Source organism: Chaetodon trifascialis, chromosome 23 (assembly GCF_039877785.1).
Source record: "Chaetodon trifascialis isolate fChaTrf1 chromosome 23, fChaTrf1.hap1, whole genome shotgun sequence".
NCBI classification, from domain to species: Eukaryota; Metazoa; Chordata; class Actinopteri; order Chaetodontiformes; family Chaetodontidae; genus Chaetodon; species Chaetodon trifascialis.
Genome location: NC_092078.1, coordinates 16,140,655 through 16,158,889, shown reverse-complemented (window position 1 = coordinate 16,158,889; position 18,235 = coordinate 16,140,655). Strand labels below are relative to the sequence as shown.

Sequence of the window (18,235 nt, the reverse complement as noted above, 5' to 3'; positions counted from 1 at the left end):
TAGCCTCTTACTCTCCTTTATTGTTTCTGTCCATCTCGCCTGTATGTGGCAATGCTTAACTAATACTGGCTAAGACCAATCTTAAGGCGTTTTGAGGTTATACAGTAGGATTTGAATTCATGTTGATAGCCCAAATTCTGTCAACAGTGCAGGAGGTTTGCAGAAGCAGAATCATTTGCATTTACATGATTTACTCTAGAGTAACATCCAAGGTGCGCAAAAGTGAACTCAGCTTCAATGTGTAGATCATCAAAATTATAAGAATAGTAAAGAGGTCACAGGTCAAAGCCTTAGTGCAGTTACTCATCACCTGAACAGAAGGAATCAAGGAGATCTCCTATTTCTGAAGAGTCATTGTTTAAGACTGCTGCTATAAAGCATGGGTCTGCGGGGAGTAGTGGAGGTTTTGATATAGTGAGAAACTGCATATGTGTCTACCAGCAAGATCTCTGGAGTTAGGAAGTCCCAGCTCTCTGAGATTCTGAAAGCCGTTTTTTTTCATGAGGACTGAAAATGCTGCATTCAAGCGCGCCCATGTAAATCTCAACTTGAATATTGTGCATTTCATGTGCCGTAACTGGATAGAGCCTGTACTGAAGTGGACCATCCATTTTGTGTGTGTGTGTGTGTGTGTGTGTGTGTGTGTGTGTGTGTGTGTGTGTGTGTGTGTGTGTGTGTGTTGGATAGAATGAGGAAGAATTTTACTATTATTATAATTATTAATAACAATTTTCATAATACAAATATGTATATAATATTATATTAGTTCTGATATTAGATATATATCACATGTCTCCATTATAAACTACATTATTTTTTTAGAGAGTGGGCTACTTGGACGGCTTGATGTAGTAATAAAGCTGCGGAAAAGAAGTAATTCAGGTGAAGTTGTCTACTTTCCGATTGTTTTTAAATGCGTCATAAACGTCCATGCAGGCAGTTTGCAGGAGGGAGAGCGAGTGGGATAGAGAGTCATTTGGAGAAGAAGAGGGGAGGAGGAAAGAAGGGAAAGGAAGGAGGAGGAGTAGAAAGATCCGGAGAAAAAGTTTGAAAGGAAAAGAGAGACGTCTCAGTGGCCGGCCCGGTAGAAAAGGAATAAGTGGAGGTAGAAAGTGAAGACACAAAGGGTTTTAAGTCTCTCCGCGTGGATTTTACTGCTGCCGGGGAGCCGCTGGGCACGCGCCTGCTCCTGTGTGTCGTTGGGCGGATTAGATGAGTTTGACTTCACGATGAGGAGCGACCCTGTTCTGTTCACTTCCAACAGGGGTGAGTGGCTCAACCTGGGGCTTTTTCTGACTTCGAAAAATCACTGTACAGTCGGTGCTTGATGGTTGGCTGCTGTACAAGGTGATTAAAGCGCGTGTCATGAGATTACAGTGACTGTTATTCTGCATTTTACGTAGCATCCTCGTGATATCCAAAATACACCTACGAAAGTGTGTTTTTTCATGAGCTGCTAGCATAGAGTTCGTTGTGACCATTTGTACCTTAACTTTATATTCCCACCTCGTTCGTTTGGCTAATAGTCGCTAACGGCGTTGGTTTGGCTTTCCTGTAGTCATTTGTAATAGCACCTTTTCTATTTTGAATACTCTAATTGTGCTGGAAGGTCATTTTTCTTCCATGTACTGTAATATTTAGTCCTATTCTAATGGCATTTTGCGTCATGATTTGATTACAAAACTTCATCATAACATTGCTATAGTTTCAGTATTATTACATGCTTGACAATATGATAGAATTGGCAGTATGATGCTGTATCATCGTGCCAAGCACACGCGCACATCTGCACGCGCGCACACCCACGCGCCCTGAATATATCACATTGGCTGAAGCTTCATTTAGGGCACATCCACGCGACTTCCAGATGATATTTTGTCAACAGTGTGCTGATAGAACAAACTTTTTGTGTGTAGAAGCTAGAGGAGCCAGCGGTGAGTGTCAGCAATAATAAGTGGAGCAATGTTTATAAAAGGTGGGTAGTTCTGCAGCAGAAGGGGGGGGGGGAGACAGTTGGCTCTTGACAGTGTCATTGGGGTTGTGGTTGGTTGTCAAGTGTCTATGCAGAATGAACCTCATGCCAAACTCCATTCAATCATCTGGTAATTTAAGGTCGCTTTACTTTATGCAAGAATGCACGCCTCATAAATGTGGAGCAGGAGCTTTTGGGACTTCTGTCTTCAGGGGCTAAAAACCTTAAGCTCTGCATTCCATGTAGCACTTAAACTGATTAAACTGAAACTGTTAGGCTTAGTTCAGGCTGCTCATTGCTCCTACCTACCACAGAATTTGGTGGAATGATCATAGGATTAACAGGAGTTATGATAATTTGCATGCCACACTGAAGAATGTGCTTTGTTAGATAGTGCTCAGGTTAGATTTCATCTGGGAATTTCACTGCAACAAAACAACAGAAATTGCAGCATCTTTTCACAGAATGGATGTTCTCCTTTACCTTCACTGACCCTCCATTGTGAAAACTAATGTTTTCTCTCTTTCTGCATTCAAGATGTCATAATCTTATATTCTGACAGGCCCCCTTTATGACGTACTGTGCAGCAACTCACTTGAAAAGCACCTAGCTGCTGCTTACATCAGCTTTTTGTATATTGTTTTATCATTTCAGCTTTTTGACATAGCCCACTGTTATGTAACTTCATCCCTTGTTTTCTAGCATTGTGACCTTAAAACACAGTCTGGTTTTCATTACCTCATTGTTGCTAGACAACAGATCCAGATACATCAACAACACATATTATCTTGCATGCCTCACTGAAAAATGAAATAAGGAATCAGTCCAGTTCTTAAATTAAAGCTCTGCTGCCAGCTACAGATGGAGCTACACTCTTCACTGTATAGCTTTGGCTGGCCTGTAAGATGGAAAGCCAGGAGTTCTGTCCTTCTGTCCCCACATGGCCTTGATTTGAACAATAAAAACTTTCACTTCCTGGACTTGCTAGTATCCACAAGCAGGAAAAAGGTAGGCCTAACTCAGTCAGTGTAACTCAGTCTGACCACTGTTCTGCTTTTGGATTCGACCTCTAGGTACACTTGAATGCTAATGGGATCCACCTGAACAGCTCTGTAAATTAAAGTTATTAGAAGCATAGCTGTTCATCTGCTTAGTTTATTTTCTATCAGATTTCCCAGCTCAACTAAAGCTGCCAGTGCCCAGTCAGATAGTACACAGTCCAGGTCAACACTGGGGTAGCTCCACTGTTGCCAGAGGTTTTCTAACATGATCCTGGAGTGACAACGCAAATGCTCCATATCTCTAATTTCTCCAGCAGCGAACGGAGTCCTTCAATAACAGGACCTCTTCTAGCAGCTGCAGGGTATCAGGTAGCCCAGTGGCGCTTCTCTGCTTGGCATTTGGTTTGGTTCTGACAGACATCCATTGTGTAGACGGGTTGTAGTCACATCTCAGCAGCACATGAGAATGTAGCAGATCATGTTTTGGTTTTGGATTTAGATAAGTGTTTATCTAGTGTTGAGTTTAAGATGGTCTATATGTAGTACATGGTAAACCTAGTTTACCCAGTTATGTACATATTTTATTTCCTTACATTTATAGGAGTCAGGAAAATTCCTTATAGAGGGAAAGCCATTTTTTAAAATTCTGAAGCCTCTAATCACAACATAGTTTCATTTTTAACTACTCCCTTGCTCATGAATATACTAGTGATAATAGTAGTAGGTAATGGTATGTTCTGATCCAATCAGAATGTCAGTACCTTGTCTATCATGTGAAATTGGGGTGCAGTCATACCTCAAAGTGGGCAGGGAAATTCAGTAGCACATTCTTGTGAAATATGTGTTGATCTGTGGGTCAATAGTGTCAAAGTTCCAAAACATGAACTCTGCAAAATTGTCTGCCCAAATTTACTCTGCCTCAACAGTCTTGGTGGTTCCATTGAAATGAATTGGTTGCCATCCAAACAAAACGTTTAAGCGCAGTTTATGTACTGGTCTGTTAGACCCTGATTTCTTTTCTCTCCCCTTCGACTTAAGCTGGTGGTGGGAACACAGCAAGATACTTGAGTTGAGTTAAGGATCCCTTTCAGCAAGTCCTTGCTCAAGAGCCCCTCCGTTTAACAGGGTGCTGTGTTTTGGGGGCAAAAATGCACAAGTGTTTAAGTGTTTATTACTATTTATTATTGCAGCTTTCCTCACAGAAACCCTGAGTTGATGAGCAATTAATTGGGGCGTGTGTGATGTGGTCAGAAGGGGTACATGTTGTCACCGTTCTGGCCCACTTGGCCCATTTGGTTTTGCTTTAGAGTTGGGGGTTGCTTTCCCTCTCCACCTCATTCAGAAAGCCTGTTAGCCCCGATGATGATTTAACTTTAAAAGCTTTCATGTGTCAGATATGTGAGCCCCTCCTTTTTCGTGGTGGTGGTGGTGGTGGTGGGGGTCCCAGAAGTGAAGAGGAGAGATGAGGATAAATGAGTTTCTAATCTCTCCCTCCTTCCCTCCAAAGCCGACCTGTCAGTAAGATGGCATGAGTGAACAGAGACTTTAATTTCAGGCAGACTAATCATAGCCCACCCAGCCTTGCCCATGTCAATATCCATCTGGAAAAACACAGGGAGAAAGATGGGGATCTCCGGCCAAGCTCGAGCACAATTCTAAAGACCATGATGCACACCCAATAGGACAGCTTTGTATCATAGGGCCCTATGAATGAAGAAAACATGGACAGAGTCACGGAATTTCTATCATTGCAATCATGGGCCCTACGTATGGATTAAACACCACTGGAAACTGGCCTACTGATTTAACATGATTTAACATTTAACACAACTTTTGGACTCCTGTTTCATATTGTAAAACTAACACTTGAAATAATCCTATTTAATCTTGGCATTGATGTTACCTTGGTAATGTCAGTCCATTAAGAGAGGATCATTTCTGATGAGCCTCACCAGGCGTCTTTAATAGGCTTATAGTAGTGATAGGATGAGCCTGTTAGCTTGTTAGGCTGTCTGTATGCCTTGGACAAAGCTTTTAGGACTACAAGACCAAAGCTGCATATGTGGCTTGCCGTGATGGGGCGGGGTGTGGAGTAGCTAATGTAGTGGGGGTGATGTGGAATATATGTGAAGTTTCACACAGCAAGAGCTCTGTCAGATGAAAGGTCAACAACAACAACAACAACAACAACAACAACAACAACAACAACAACAACAACAACTAAGGATGAGCTGAGGAGTAGGTTGGGACTAATGGGTACACTTGTGAGCATATAACATGTTTGCATGTGTAAGTTCCATGTTATTACGTGGTGTTCTGACTTGTGTTTGGATCTGTCATTTGGCCACATGCGCTTACACAAACAGATGCCCATATGGGTGTGTCCAATACTGGGAGTGCACTATGGTCTGGTACTATGGGCAGGATATAATGGGGCTTGACAGAAGAAAAGGCTTGGAGCTGTCAGTCACTGTCAGAACTTTTTGAGCATCTGAAGATAAGATGCTGCTGACATTACAACTGAAGAGAGGGTGTTAAGCTGGTTCTATTCTGTCTGTGCTAAGACTGCAGATCTCAGGCTTTTCCATGGGTACATATGTTTACAAAGTCTCAGGTTAGATTCATTGTTCTGCAATGACAACAACATTAAAAAGTAAAGATAAAGATGCAAATCATAGTTGTTTATCCATTTTCTGTCAGTTGATGAATTGGGATCTCATTGGGTTCATTCTGCTGAAATCTATCTGGTGGTTCAGAACGATGCATTCGCAGATTTTTAGTTATTCCAGTGCCCTGCTTATATCTGGGTTATTTCGCTATGTCATCAGTGGATGAGTGAATGATCTCATGATGGCTTTGCAACTTCCATAACCTCAGTTAATGAAAAAAATCTGTACAAAGTGACACTCATTTCTCACGCCCATGCAGCTACCATTCCCAATCCAATCAAGGAAACCACATGTTCTCCATTCCCACTAGAAGATAGAATCCCAGAGCTGGAGCTTCTGTACACTTCCTCCTCTTTACCCCATCTCCCTTTCCTTGGCCTGTGGTTTTTAGCTGAGCACCCTCTAATTATCTTTTTAAAAAAGATACCAAAGGGAGCTTCATCGCTGTCCGCAAGCTGCCTTTAGCTGTTGGACAGTCCCTCTTTTCTCACCCTTTTTCCTCCTCCTCTCTCATATCTTCTGTAAACCTCCGTCAGCACTGCCCTATCCCTCCATCTCTAACCCTTTCTTCTCCTCCTTGCCTTCAGATCAGGGTTTTGCAGATGTGTATTTGCGGTTAGGGAAACATCTGCTCGTACGGTAAACCACCTGTACTGTTCGATAGCAATCAGCCCTGCTCTGTGATGTTCGCTTGGCACGTCCAATGGAACGAAGAAAACACACAAACCTCATAATTACAGACCTGAGAAATGGGGAGAGAGCGAGACAGCTTGTCTTTCATCATAAACTAATGCAGCATCGCCCGTCCTCTGATCTGTTCATAACTCTCCCTCTCTCTTGGTGTTCGTCCAAGTCGAGGCTTCACAAACCCTCTCTGAAACATTTACGACTAAATGTAATATTGCATGACTTTCTCAGCTTTTCACCAGCAGTGCTAACCAAGTGTACCAATCCATATGGCTTTTTCCCCACTATAGTAGAATGTGTAGACTCTGAGACAAAAAGAAGTGCACAAGAAGCTTTTGAGTCATCATGAAGATGAGACGACATCTACAAAAGTCTTGTTGTGTTTGATCAGGAATAAAAAACCGAGTCGATACCGAGTCGAGACAACCACATGTAGACGCTGTTTTCAGCCCTATCACTTGATCTTCGTTGTATAAGGACTTCTTGTCTGTTGGTGGTTTAAAAGCTGAACAAAATTAATGTTGGTCAAAAGGATGAAAAAGGTCTCATTAGCTTTTCTGGACCTTTCACATATGTCACAGGATTTTTTTCAGCAGCGGGGGCAGGCTCTCTGGGGAGCCGTGGCGGCATAAACAAATGACACTTGACTGCAGATTTTACTTTTACAACCTATTTATTGGATGGCCAGTTGAAAATTGCTTTTTGAAGGCTGAATGTGTCTGTGTGTGTGCGCGTGCGCTGTGTCTGTAACCTCTGCTCCTCCCCCTCCTGCTCAGTGGTACACACTGAAGCCACCACAAATCATGTACGGCTTGAACTGAAAAAAAGTCGAGAAAAAACAAAACAAAAAATCCCCAAGGCGGCTTTCGCTCCAGCTAGCAGGCAGGAGCCGGCTCCGATTGTTCACATGAAAGAGCGGCTCTAAGAGCTGTTTCGTTCACGACCGAAACATCTCTACTGACTAGCGTCATCTTCTTAGAGAAGAACAAGCTCATCTGAAAATGCAGTCAGCAGTTACATCATGGTGTGTAGACATTAGCTTAATGCTATCAATTAGTTTACTCATGTTAGCGACACTGAATTGGCACCGGGCCCAATTAACTTAAGCTACCGATATGTTACGTAACGTTAGCTGGCCATCAATATTTTGCGAATGTCTATTTAATTTGTAAAATCTATTGTGGGGTATCTTAAGCTAATACGTCAACCTTTTCTCCGGTAAGTCGCTGCCCTATTTTCCAAGACGACATTCCTCTGACTCTCTGACCTGGTGCCTGGGTGCTTGACGTCACTTTCAAGGTCGCACTCTCACAAGTAATTAACGTCGGACTCCGCTGTGAAGGTGGAGACATGCAGCGGTGGTGTATTTGCGACAATAAAAAAAAAAAAAAAAGAAGAAAAATTTGAAGGAGCGGCGGCTAGGATTTGGGAATGGCGGGCCACCACTCCTAAATGAATGAGGAAACACTGTGTCACATGGTTTTCATCAACAATGATATTCCATATATAAATGTATAAAACAAAGAAAAACAACAAATTGAGACATTTGAGAAGCTTGAACTACTGAATATTTGGCATGTTTGCTCCGTTAAACATCTGAAACAATGGAGTCATTTCAGTGGATTAATAGACTAATTGTTTCAGCTATAGATCGGATTTTTGCTGGAATAGTTGAGACGGACAATAGTTTCATAAATCCTGCTACTATATGCGACAGCTGTCATATTTGTCAGCGTTGTAAACTTAGAATGTTTTCACTCATAAAACTTTGTACGTGAGTGTGTGTCGGTACTTATGTAATTCATGTGCCTTCTTTGTTTTGGTGGCTCACTGGAGGCAGTAACCATGACAATGCCAGACCATAAACCAACCTCAATTAACAAAAACCACCATCTTACTGTAACACTCAGCCCACAATGCAATTAAGTTTCCCAGAACCACAGAAAGTGCTCACCGAAGATGATTGTGTGGTTGGCTCATTAAATGCTTTGGCCTCTCGTGCATCTGTTGGCTGCGTCATCAGTCTGTTACACCTGGGGGAGGTTTCTGCCACCTCCAACAGAGAAGCACATCAGGTTCCCCGGCTTAGAAGTGGAAGAAGTATTGCTACCTGGACATCCTGTGGTGCCTATTTTAGTCTCCCAAACAGATTTAATGTTAGGTTTTAATTTGATCTGGTTTTGCATGCCGTAGAGATGACACGCCGTCCTCTGATCTGTCTTTAAATATGGATTTCTAGATGTTCTGTTTCTTTACTGTAACAAATTGTATCCCCTAATTATACTCCAAAAATAAGCACATGAACACATGTTTACATGAAAATGCATGAAGAAATAAAGATGTTTTCCTGTATCTGTCACCCCAATCAGATTGAGTTGGTTTCAGGGTTGGTTTTAACCCATTTAAATGTCTTTGCACAGGTTGTGTTCCCTTTTGTCCTTTCGCCATGCTATTATTTGGTATGTTATTGGTGTTGTAGTGCAGATTTGGATGTGTCCATGTTGTAGGGACATAAGAAGCATGTTGCTATATAGTTCTAAGCCTTAGTAATTTATTTATTTTTATTTCTATTTTGAATGTATAGCATATGGTTTGGGTTTTTTTGCCACCAGGGTTCCCATCATGCTGAGACAGTCAGTATGGAATCAATCAGTACTGCGGGTTTGGGCGACATTTGAGCTGCATTTCATTAGTCTGTGTTTACATTTTACATAATTTGCAACATAAATGCTCACATGATTTCTGTTTGCATGAACAGACAATACAGTGTGGCAAGATGTGAAGTTTTAAATAGAACTATTTAAATAGCATTTGTTTCTGTTTCTAGTTATGACACTGACAAAAGTGGGTGCTTTTTGTTTTAATCAAGGAAATGCAAACTGAACTGGGCGTTCACTTTGGCGTTGTGAGGTGGCAGACCCGCCCAAATCTCATAGACTGTCATATGTTTGTAAACCCTCACTTATCCAAGTAAACTGACGAGAGCCCTTGATGACTGACGATGAGAGGCACGGCTTTGCAACGAAGATGGCTTGTAATTAGCAGGAAACACATTTTCAACAGAAAACCCAATGTGTTAACTCAGTGAGAGAAACTGGATTTACTTTAATGATGTGTGTGTGACTGTAAAACCACAGATATTTGATGCTTAAATTATGTCTTTTAAGCCTGTGTGTGTGTGGAGGCAGATCCTGACCTGAAAGCTTGTCAAATTCCCAGACTAAACACATCCCTGAAGTGTTAAAGACACTGTTGGTAACAAGAAACAGGCACCTGAAACACACACACACACACACACACACACACACACACATACACAGAGTGGGACAGCATCTGTCAGTGTGCTGTCAATCACAACAGCTGTATTCTGGGAAGAGGGCACAAAACCCTCCTCCTGCTAACCTAGCTAAGCATTTTTGCACTAACAACATCTTTGGAGCCTCAGGGTCTGAAGTTCTCTGTGAGACCTGAACATGACCCCAGTGCTTCACACAAACACACACACACCTCACCCAGGAAAACCCCCTTTGTTCTGAGCTCCGGGAAGTGTGAATAGCTCACAGTGAAAACATCCCTCTGACATGTCAAGGTGTTTTTAGTGGGTTTGTATGTGTTTGCGTGTGTGGGGATTAATTGTTTTTTTTGGTTCATTTGTCATGCAGGCCTAGTGTCGACACAGCAAATGTGGTTAGTGGCAAATTATACTGCTAAAAATACATGTCAGGTAAATAAAATTGAAAGTATACGTGTGAGACATGTTTAGAAATGTCAGACAACTGATCAAAACGAGTTTTGAATCAGAAAAAAATGTATTTGCACAATCCAAAGTATGCAATAAATGCACAATTTAGTGACAAAGTGAGGGGAAGACTCAACGAAAATGGGAGTGAAGGAGGGAGTTGAATGACAGGGAGAGACAGGAGTGTTTTTTTTTTTTTTTTAAGAAAGGGCGTGGGTGGTTTGTTTGCGCGACGAGGTACTTTTCTGCTCGCCCTCGGGCCGTGTTTGAGGGTGGTCCTCCTCGCTCCGTGCCACTTCATTTTCCCTCGCCGTCTTTGGTGATCTAGAGAGCTTGCTTTAGGTTTTAATGACACACACACAGGCACGCACGCACACACAGAGTTCTCTGACCACCCCAGTAGAGGTAAAGCATTGCACAGGTTGCACAAAGCACTACGACACAGTAAATGGAGCAGTAAAGAGCGCTTGGCTGTTCTCGGCGTAGTATAAAAACAGGCATGGTGAAAGTGATGGAGGGTGCGTGTGTGAGCGAGCAGCTTTACAGCGGGGATGTGCGTGTGCTTTTTGTTTGCCTCTAAATAGAGGCTGACAGACTGGTTGACATGATTGATGATGCATCCATCTGACCGTGAAGTTTAAAGATGCGTCTTAAGCACTGTGATGATGTGATGCTCTTACTGTTGCTATTCTTAGAGGTAATAGTGTTCAATGAATGCGGATGACTTAGTGGCTCTTTAAAAGATAACTCTGGTTATTACGCTGGGTGTTTTTGTAGTTTTGTCCATCTTTCCTACAAGTTGTTAGGATTGAGCAGTACAAAGAGAACATGTTTAATATTTGACCTCATCAGCTTCATTGATTTTTGTAAATATCCGGTGAATTTGAATTTCAGTCCAGGAACTCATTTCAAACAAGTTGAGACAGGGCCGATAAAAGTCGGGGAAAGTTGTGGAATGCTACAGAAACACCTGTTTGAGTGGACTTTGGTTGTGTGCAGGTAAACTGTCCGTGTTATCTGTGTTATGTCGGCTATTGTCTGGTGACAGTTTAGCTTTTTACTAGCTTTTTTTAAATCTGCATGTATATGCAGACATCTGTTGATAGAGATCAGGCGAAATGTCGAGTTGTTGTCAAGTTTAAAGTCAAGTTGCTAATGGGACTGTAAACAACAGGCCGGACATCCTTTATCTGTTATCTAGATATCTGTTGGCTACACCGGAAACCCCAAATGACCGGCTGTTGCCCCCAGAGACCAATTCTTTGTCAGATGATAGTGGGCAAGTTCATGGTCTACTTCTGTGAGTGCTATATTCAAAAAACAAAAACAACCATACATACAATTCAATTCAATTCAATTACAACAACTGACTTTTTTTCTTTATTCTCCATTTGTCTCCACATCACTCCAACATCCATCTCTTTGTCTCTCTTTTGATCTAACTTTTCTCTGAGCACTACCTCCTCTCTCCTGGCTGGTTTTCCTCTCACTCCCTCTGTCTTGTTCCTCCTCATTGGACTCTACCATCACTCCTTCCATACCTCACTCCCTCTCTTGAAGGATAATCAGATTATGTGAGGAATGTGTGAAAACGGCTGCCTGTCCAGCCTCAGAGCTGCTGTCCAATAGCTGAACCCCTGCTGCCACTATGAATATGAATTATGGTTGCATTGGAAACCTACACGACTCTCACAGAATTTACTGTCAAAACACTGCGATGCTCTGATGAAAAGGTTTGGGATGAATCTTCCCTATCATGTGCCAGCTACCAGCAGCCTCACCTGCTGTTGTTTAAGCGTAGATACCTGTGTGATAGGCTGAGTAAATTGTGATCAGATCTGGTATTTGGACAAGAGGTTTGTTGTGTCATCGTACCTGGCATAAAGGAGCAAGAACATCTAGTCCCTGCCGAAGAGACTCAGTGATGCATTTGAATCCCTAACCTGAGCACGGTGGGTGGAAGCCTGGTTGGTTTTAGACTGCTGGGGCATTTAGCACTTGGGTCAAATCAGTACACCTCCTGTGCTTCTAGCCCAAATGTTGTCTGAGCTGATTTACTATGATTATGTAAAGACCCTGAACATATCACAGCTGGCCTGGCGGGGGGCGAGGGCTTCAACTTCTGTGGAACCTCAACTCATGACTGCATATTAGAGCTCGATAATTCTTGTTAAAAAAAGAGCTTCATGACTTTTTACTGTGAAGTAAGATTAAAGATTTTCTCACATACCTCTTGAGTGCACGCAGCAGCTTATCTATAAAACAATAGGTGTGTTTTGATACACGTCATTAGCTGGGGGTGCATGCTGTCAACCTAGGCCTGTGTTGAAGCCCTTATATGTGGGCAAGCATCCACCTGCCAAAGTGTTTAAAGGGTATAGTCCGTTGTGTCTCTGCTCACAGAGGTTAAATAAAATAAGCGTATCAGCATTAACTCCACTGGCCCCTTCAATCTGCAGTGTGATGTTGTCACCTTCGACGTAATCAGTTGTTGACAGTAAGCTTGAGTTGCACCAAAACAGACCAGGGTCCCCACTTTGGGAAAGGTGCTTGTTATCTGAGCACCTCCGCATTGCTGTGCAGAGCGTGGCAGCTCCGAGTCACCCTTATGAACACAATGTGATGCCGTCCATATCAAAACAACCCCTCCGATAAAGGTCTGCAGTGAGAGACTGCACACGCATACCTCAACTTCTTGCTATATTTGGTTTCCCTCCGATTGTTTTGCCCTGTGTGGGGAGCCTGCTGTGTATTTTCCACCAGCAGCTGTAATTCGGCTGCAGCGTGCCCGTCAGGTGGGTTGCCTGCTCTGACCCTGCCGAGCAGCTGTCAGCCTGCCGGGTCTCTGCTGTGGAAGAGGCACTGTTTGCTTTATGATTGATGGACTGACTGAAAGCTCTGTTTTCCATCTCTACCTGGCTGCCCGCTCGTCTGTTATGTAACTGTGTTTTGCTTTTGTGCAGTTTCAGTTAGAAAGACTTTGCAAATTGCTTTAACAAAAACATAGTGTACATTAGGATTAATTCATTAATTGGGCTTGATGAATGAGCAATGGTGTAGTTTGTGTGTAACGATAGAGGTTTGCAGCTTGCTCTTGCAATCTTGTATCACACTGGTTGTCAACACAGATTTAAAGGGTATTTCTGGTGTATTACAACAAGAAATAAGAACTTTGTACTCTGCGAGTTAACTGTGGAGTTTACAGGCTGACTTCCTGGAACAGCCCACTGCAGAGAGGTGTTGACTCTAGGCTTGTATTTAATGACTTTGGACATAACATAATCAAAAACTGGCAACTTGACTTTTAGTGACTTCACTTGGACCTGAGCCTTTCCACTTGGAATGACTTGAATGTTTAGATAATCTCCACAAACTGTTGGTTTGTTTACAGCTTGTCTGATCATATGACAGCTTGTTGCCTGTCGGACTTCCTTGTAGCATTTTTTCCATGTGTCCAGCTGTTCATGAGCTGTTGTGTACATAGTGACAGATGTAATTAATGTCTTCAGTGCCTGAACTAATAACGGATCCCTGAATATTTATGTTGCGTGTGTTTGTGTTGCAGCAATGGAGGAGTTGGTGTGTGAGCTTCGTCTGTTCCTTGACCTGCTGGACAGGGAGTATCTGAGTGCCGGGGTTCGAGAGAGGAAGATGCACCTTTCCAACATCCTCCACAGAGTCCTCTCAGATAAAGGTGAGATTATGAGACGCCCTGCATCATAAGCTTCCTCAGAAACCGCTATCTTTATCTTAACGTCCTTGACTTACTGGCACATTCACATGCAGACTGGTTGAAGCGGTTTGGATAGATGTGATCTCACTGTCAGTGTAGGCAAAGGATTTTGGTAAAGGATTATCCTGAGTCACCAGGAGACAGAGGTGGAGGTGGAGACAGATTGTTTTATCTCCTTAAATGTCAGGATGATCATCATCATATTTGCAGTGAGAAGTGTTACTGTTTTGTCTCTTTTTTTTCCTGGTGTTTGGCAGAATTCTTCCAAGGTTAAAGAAGGATCTCGGAGAGATATTTTGCTGTAGTTTCTGGTTTCTATGCATTCTGGAATTTCCATATGTAAATATTATAATGGGCTGAAACAGCACAAAACACCAAAGTGATTGTGAGGATGAGGAAATATATTGAAGTCTATGGATGCCAATTCTATAATTGAATAGAATTACAAATAATTTAATCAAATCGAGTTAAAATTATGACTTAATTCATAATGGAAAAGGTCAGTTTGTAATTTTATGTTTGATTTGATTATTTGTTTAATGGAAGTGCTTTTATTTTCATTGTTATTCCGACGATACTGTGTTTTCACAGTACTACATTTCTCAGACCTTACTCTCACGTCCAAATGGAAACTTCAATTACAAACCATCACTCAATAAAATGATTTCATTAATGGGGAATATTAGCAAACGTATCGGCTTATACGGTATTTGAAAGTCTTGAGCCTTTACTCAGTTCAGTTAAGGTCTTGTGGACGGCGTGATGCAACATAATTACATTTCTTATGCAGACAGAAAAAAAAAATCCTCGCTGGCTTCCATTTTTCATGCCAGTGAGCCAAAGTGCAGCCTTTTTTTTTCCAGTTGCAGCTACTGAAATTTAAAACATGTAATCTCTCAAAGTGCCCTGTCCTCATGCCCACTGCGTATTTACAGTATAGTTAAGAACTTTCTCTCATGTTCTGTTACTTGCTCCTCCTTCCCAGAGCCTTCATTTAAGTCAGAGATCCACAGTGGTCTGCCGGCCCCGCCTCAGATGCCCCTCCCTGAGATCCCTCACCCCTGGCTGGTAAGACTTTACAGTGCCTCCAACATAGACCCAAGAGTTATGTTGAAAAATCTGGAAACTTGACCGTGTTATCACCGTGAACCTTCATGCTCAGTTTCACTTTCTTCTTATTTAGTATCTGCTCTTTTGTTGCACGTAAACACACCTGATTGTGTTACTGCATTATGTGCTTTGACTGACTGAACAGAGGTCTTTCTCATCCTAGCTGCTGTGGTGCCGAAATTTTGACAGCTGTTGCTGACAAATTCTGATTGGAGCGATGTACTGCCAGTGACTTGCAGGTCATCTGGCTCTGTGTGTGATTTTTGCAGGCATGCAACACATTCTCATGGCGGCTTCGTTTGGGAAACAGCCGATGTAGCACACGCACAGGAATGAAAATGAGAGTCGGGGAAACTCACCACCCTGCATGAAGAATGTGAAAGTTGAAAGCATGTATTAGTTTGACATAATAATCTTGACTGAAGGTCTGCTTCCTCGCTTTTTCCAGAGCTTTCAACCACATCTCGTGGTCATGGTCGTGGAGATGATGACTGTGAAATGAAGGCTGCAAAGATGCAGCCAGAGACTCCAGAGAAAGTTAGAAATTAGACATTGAGTCAAGGTTATTCTGCCAAATGCTGCGTTTTGCAAGCTTTGAAGTGAGACCTGCGTCACAGAGTGGGTTGAGTGATCATTTTAAGTCTTCAAGTCATGTCTGTTTGGATTTCAACACTTTCATGTGTGGAAGATTAGGAAAGACAGAAGAGAATCAAGCAGAGCTGGGTTTGTCAGTGTGGATCAGTCACATCTGGCCGGAGCGTAAACCCCAGCAGCTGCAGAAGAAACTGGGTGAATTAATGTTTATATCAGAAAATAGGTAATCTAATTACAATACAATACATATCTTAGCCAGCATTTCTCCCTACATTTCAGCACTTGACAGTTTTTGGAACTTGGTGATGTGGTACTGTGTGAAGCAGTGTACCAAAAGTCACATGAAAATGCCCCTCGGAGCTGTTTGGTCACATGAATGTCACATTTAGTCACAGAGTGGAACGTGGAAGCCGTGTGCCATGTGTTTGAGGGTGCTTTTACGGCCTCTTGTTAAGCAGTAGGAAGGCTGGTCATGGCTTCAATATGTTTTCCTGTCGCACACACTGAGGACTGCAGCATCTCTACTATGGTAATTGTGTGTGTGTGTGTGAGATGATGTTGGGAGTGATATTAGGAGCACGCATGTGGAAAGAGACCCAGCGTGAGGTAGAGGTGTGTGTGTGTGTGTGTGTGTGTGTGTGTGTGTGTGTGTGTGTGTGTGTGTGTGTGTGTGTGTGTGTGTGTGTGTGTGTGTGTGTGTGTGTGTGTGTGTGTGTGTGTGTGTGTGTGTGTGTGTGTGTGTGTGCGTGCGTATGTGTGTGTGTGTGTGTCCTTAGTGTTGGAGCAGATGCCTCTGATGGAAAGCAGGTGGCTGCGATGGCTCGCAAAGCCTTCTCACCATAACAACAAGCCACAACACCTTGTTCTACATCCTCTCATACACACACACACACACACACACACACACACACACACACACACACACACATGAAAACACACTGAGGCACAAGGCCTTACAGTGCAGTTTGTAATTAGAACCAGTCCACAGCCTCAGCCTCCTCCGGTGACCCCAGTGTGTGTCTGGAAATCGCAGCCGAGGGTTTCCTGGAAAACTAGATGCGAGAGGAGGAGTGATGTCTTTCCACTTTTCAGCTCTGACCTTTGTTCCCATCTTTGCAGTAACTTTTGCAGTCTTTTGGACTTTTGGGTAAGTGATTCGTTACCGTCAGAGCTCAGCTGGTTTTGCCAACCCGGGTGTTAAAACGGAGCCACCAGTTCAATCCGAGCCATCAAATTTTGCTCAAATCAGCCCAACATAGTAGTGGATAGTACAGTAGTGAAACCAACAATTGCAATACTAAAACATACATAAACATAAAACATACAAGTGGAAATATAGCCTATATATATTGTAAGAATATCTGAAACTAACAAATGTGCAGGATGTGCAGAATAACAGCAGCAAAGTACAATTTTCATAAATATACTTGGATGGAAACCCAGCTACTGTCTTTCATTTTGTTCCAGCTCTCTGTCTCTCTGTTGCTGTCTCTCTGCTCTGAAATTACCATTCATCACATTTCCACACTGACCTCTGGATAAGCTGTCCAGGCAGAGAGAAAAAATCCGGTCCGCTCCCTCCCTCCACTTTCCATTACTTTAAATTACATAAATTTCAGCTTGCAAGAATGGATAAAGAATGGGTTCGCGAAACAAAGAAGAGCAAGATTTAGTGCAGACCCTGTTTAGTCAGGTTTTAACACGTCAAATGCAGTTAATTTGCAGGATAGTATATTTTATAAAGCATCATTTGGGAGTTACTGTTGGTGAGTAAGAACAATAAATAGACAAGAGAGATCTGATGGAAGACTGGAGGAGGACGAGACAGCCTTGGCCACAGTCTGTCTGCGACCCGTCAAGGATCAGTGCAGAGCCAAACCAACACACACTCTGCAAGACTGAGAGCCTGCAGCTTTAGACATCAACCCCAAAGCTATGGCAGCCATTTTGATTACTCACTGTTGTAAAAGGAATAATTAGTTAGAGTAGTATTCTGGACTTGCGCTGCAATGCTAATCGTTTAGCGTTTAGTGCAATTAATGGTGCAATGAACCCCTTTTCTCCATATACATTAGCTCTTTCAATAACGCCACTAAGCCTGTTGTTCAAGCATTTGCTTTCTTGCAAAACAACCTTTGTGTTCCACAAACTTGACAGTGTTGCCTCGGGACAGTCAGCTTATCTCTCGTAGCGGGGCATGATAGTCACATGAGGGATGCTGGTTATAAGCAAATGGAAACAACAAGATGGTGTGAACTGCTGTGTAGCTGGGTGGAGACTTGTTTCCCAAGGGCAGACTAACTGGCTCTCACACACACACACACACACACACACACACACACACACACACACACACACACACACACACACACACACGCACACAAACATTAACGTCATTAGTGATCAGCAGAGTACCCACTAATCAGATGGACAGCCATTGGACAGTGTTTTTAATCGAGCTCAGACTGATCTGCTCTTAGTGATCATATATCATACCATATAAAACATCAAGAAAAGAGACATGCTTGCCTATAAACAGTGTTAAAAGCTTTGCTTTGCCAGCCCCTTTTATTATTATTGTAACGCATGTTTGTGGTGGCGAGAAGTGAGCTGATTAACCTGTTGATTGGTTTGTTCTTCCTGGTGTTGTCGTGCTCAAAGGCCCTCATGATCGAAGTGAGCTTCTTTCTTTTCAAGTCAGTTTGATCCTCTCCGCGCGTCTCACCTCAT

The 18,235-nt window shown here is 42.6% G+C and overlaps 1 protein-coding gene across 2 annotated transcripts in view; it reads left to right on the top strand.

Annotated features, from left to right (window-relative positions):
• Positions 1-974: 974 nt before the first annotated feature.
• The window catches only part of afap1 (actin filament associated protein 1), a 48,651-nt gene continuing 31,390 nt past the window's right edge, over positions 975-18,235 (top strand). For both annotated transcript variants that reach the window (XM_070993342.1, XM_070993343.1), the window contains exons 1-3: positions 975-1,266; positions 13,634-13,762; positions 14,787-14,869. In XM_070993342.1, coding sequence (XP_070849443.1) covers positions 1,230-1,266; positions 13,634-13,762; positions 14,787-14,869 — 249 coding nt within the window. In that variant the 5' untranslated portion in view covers positions 975-1,229. The remainder of the gene's footprint in view (positions 1,267-13,633; positions 13,763-14,786; positions 14,870-18,235) is intronic.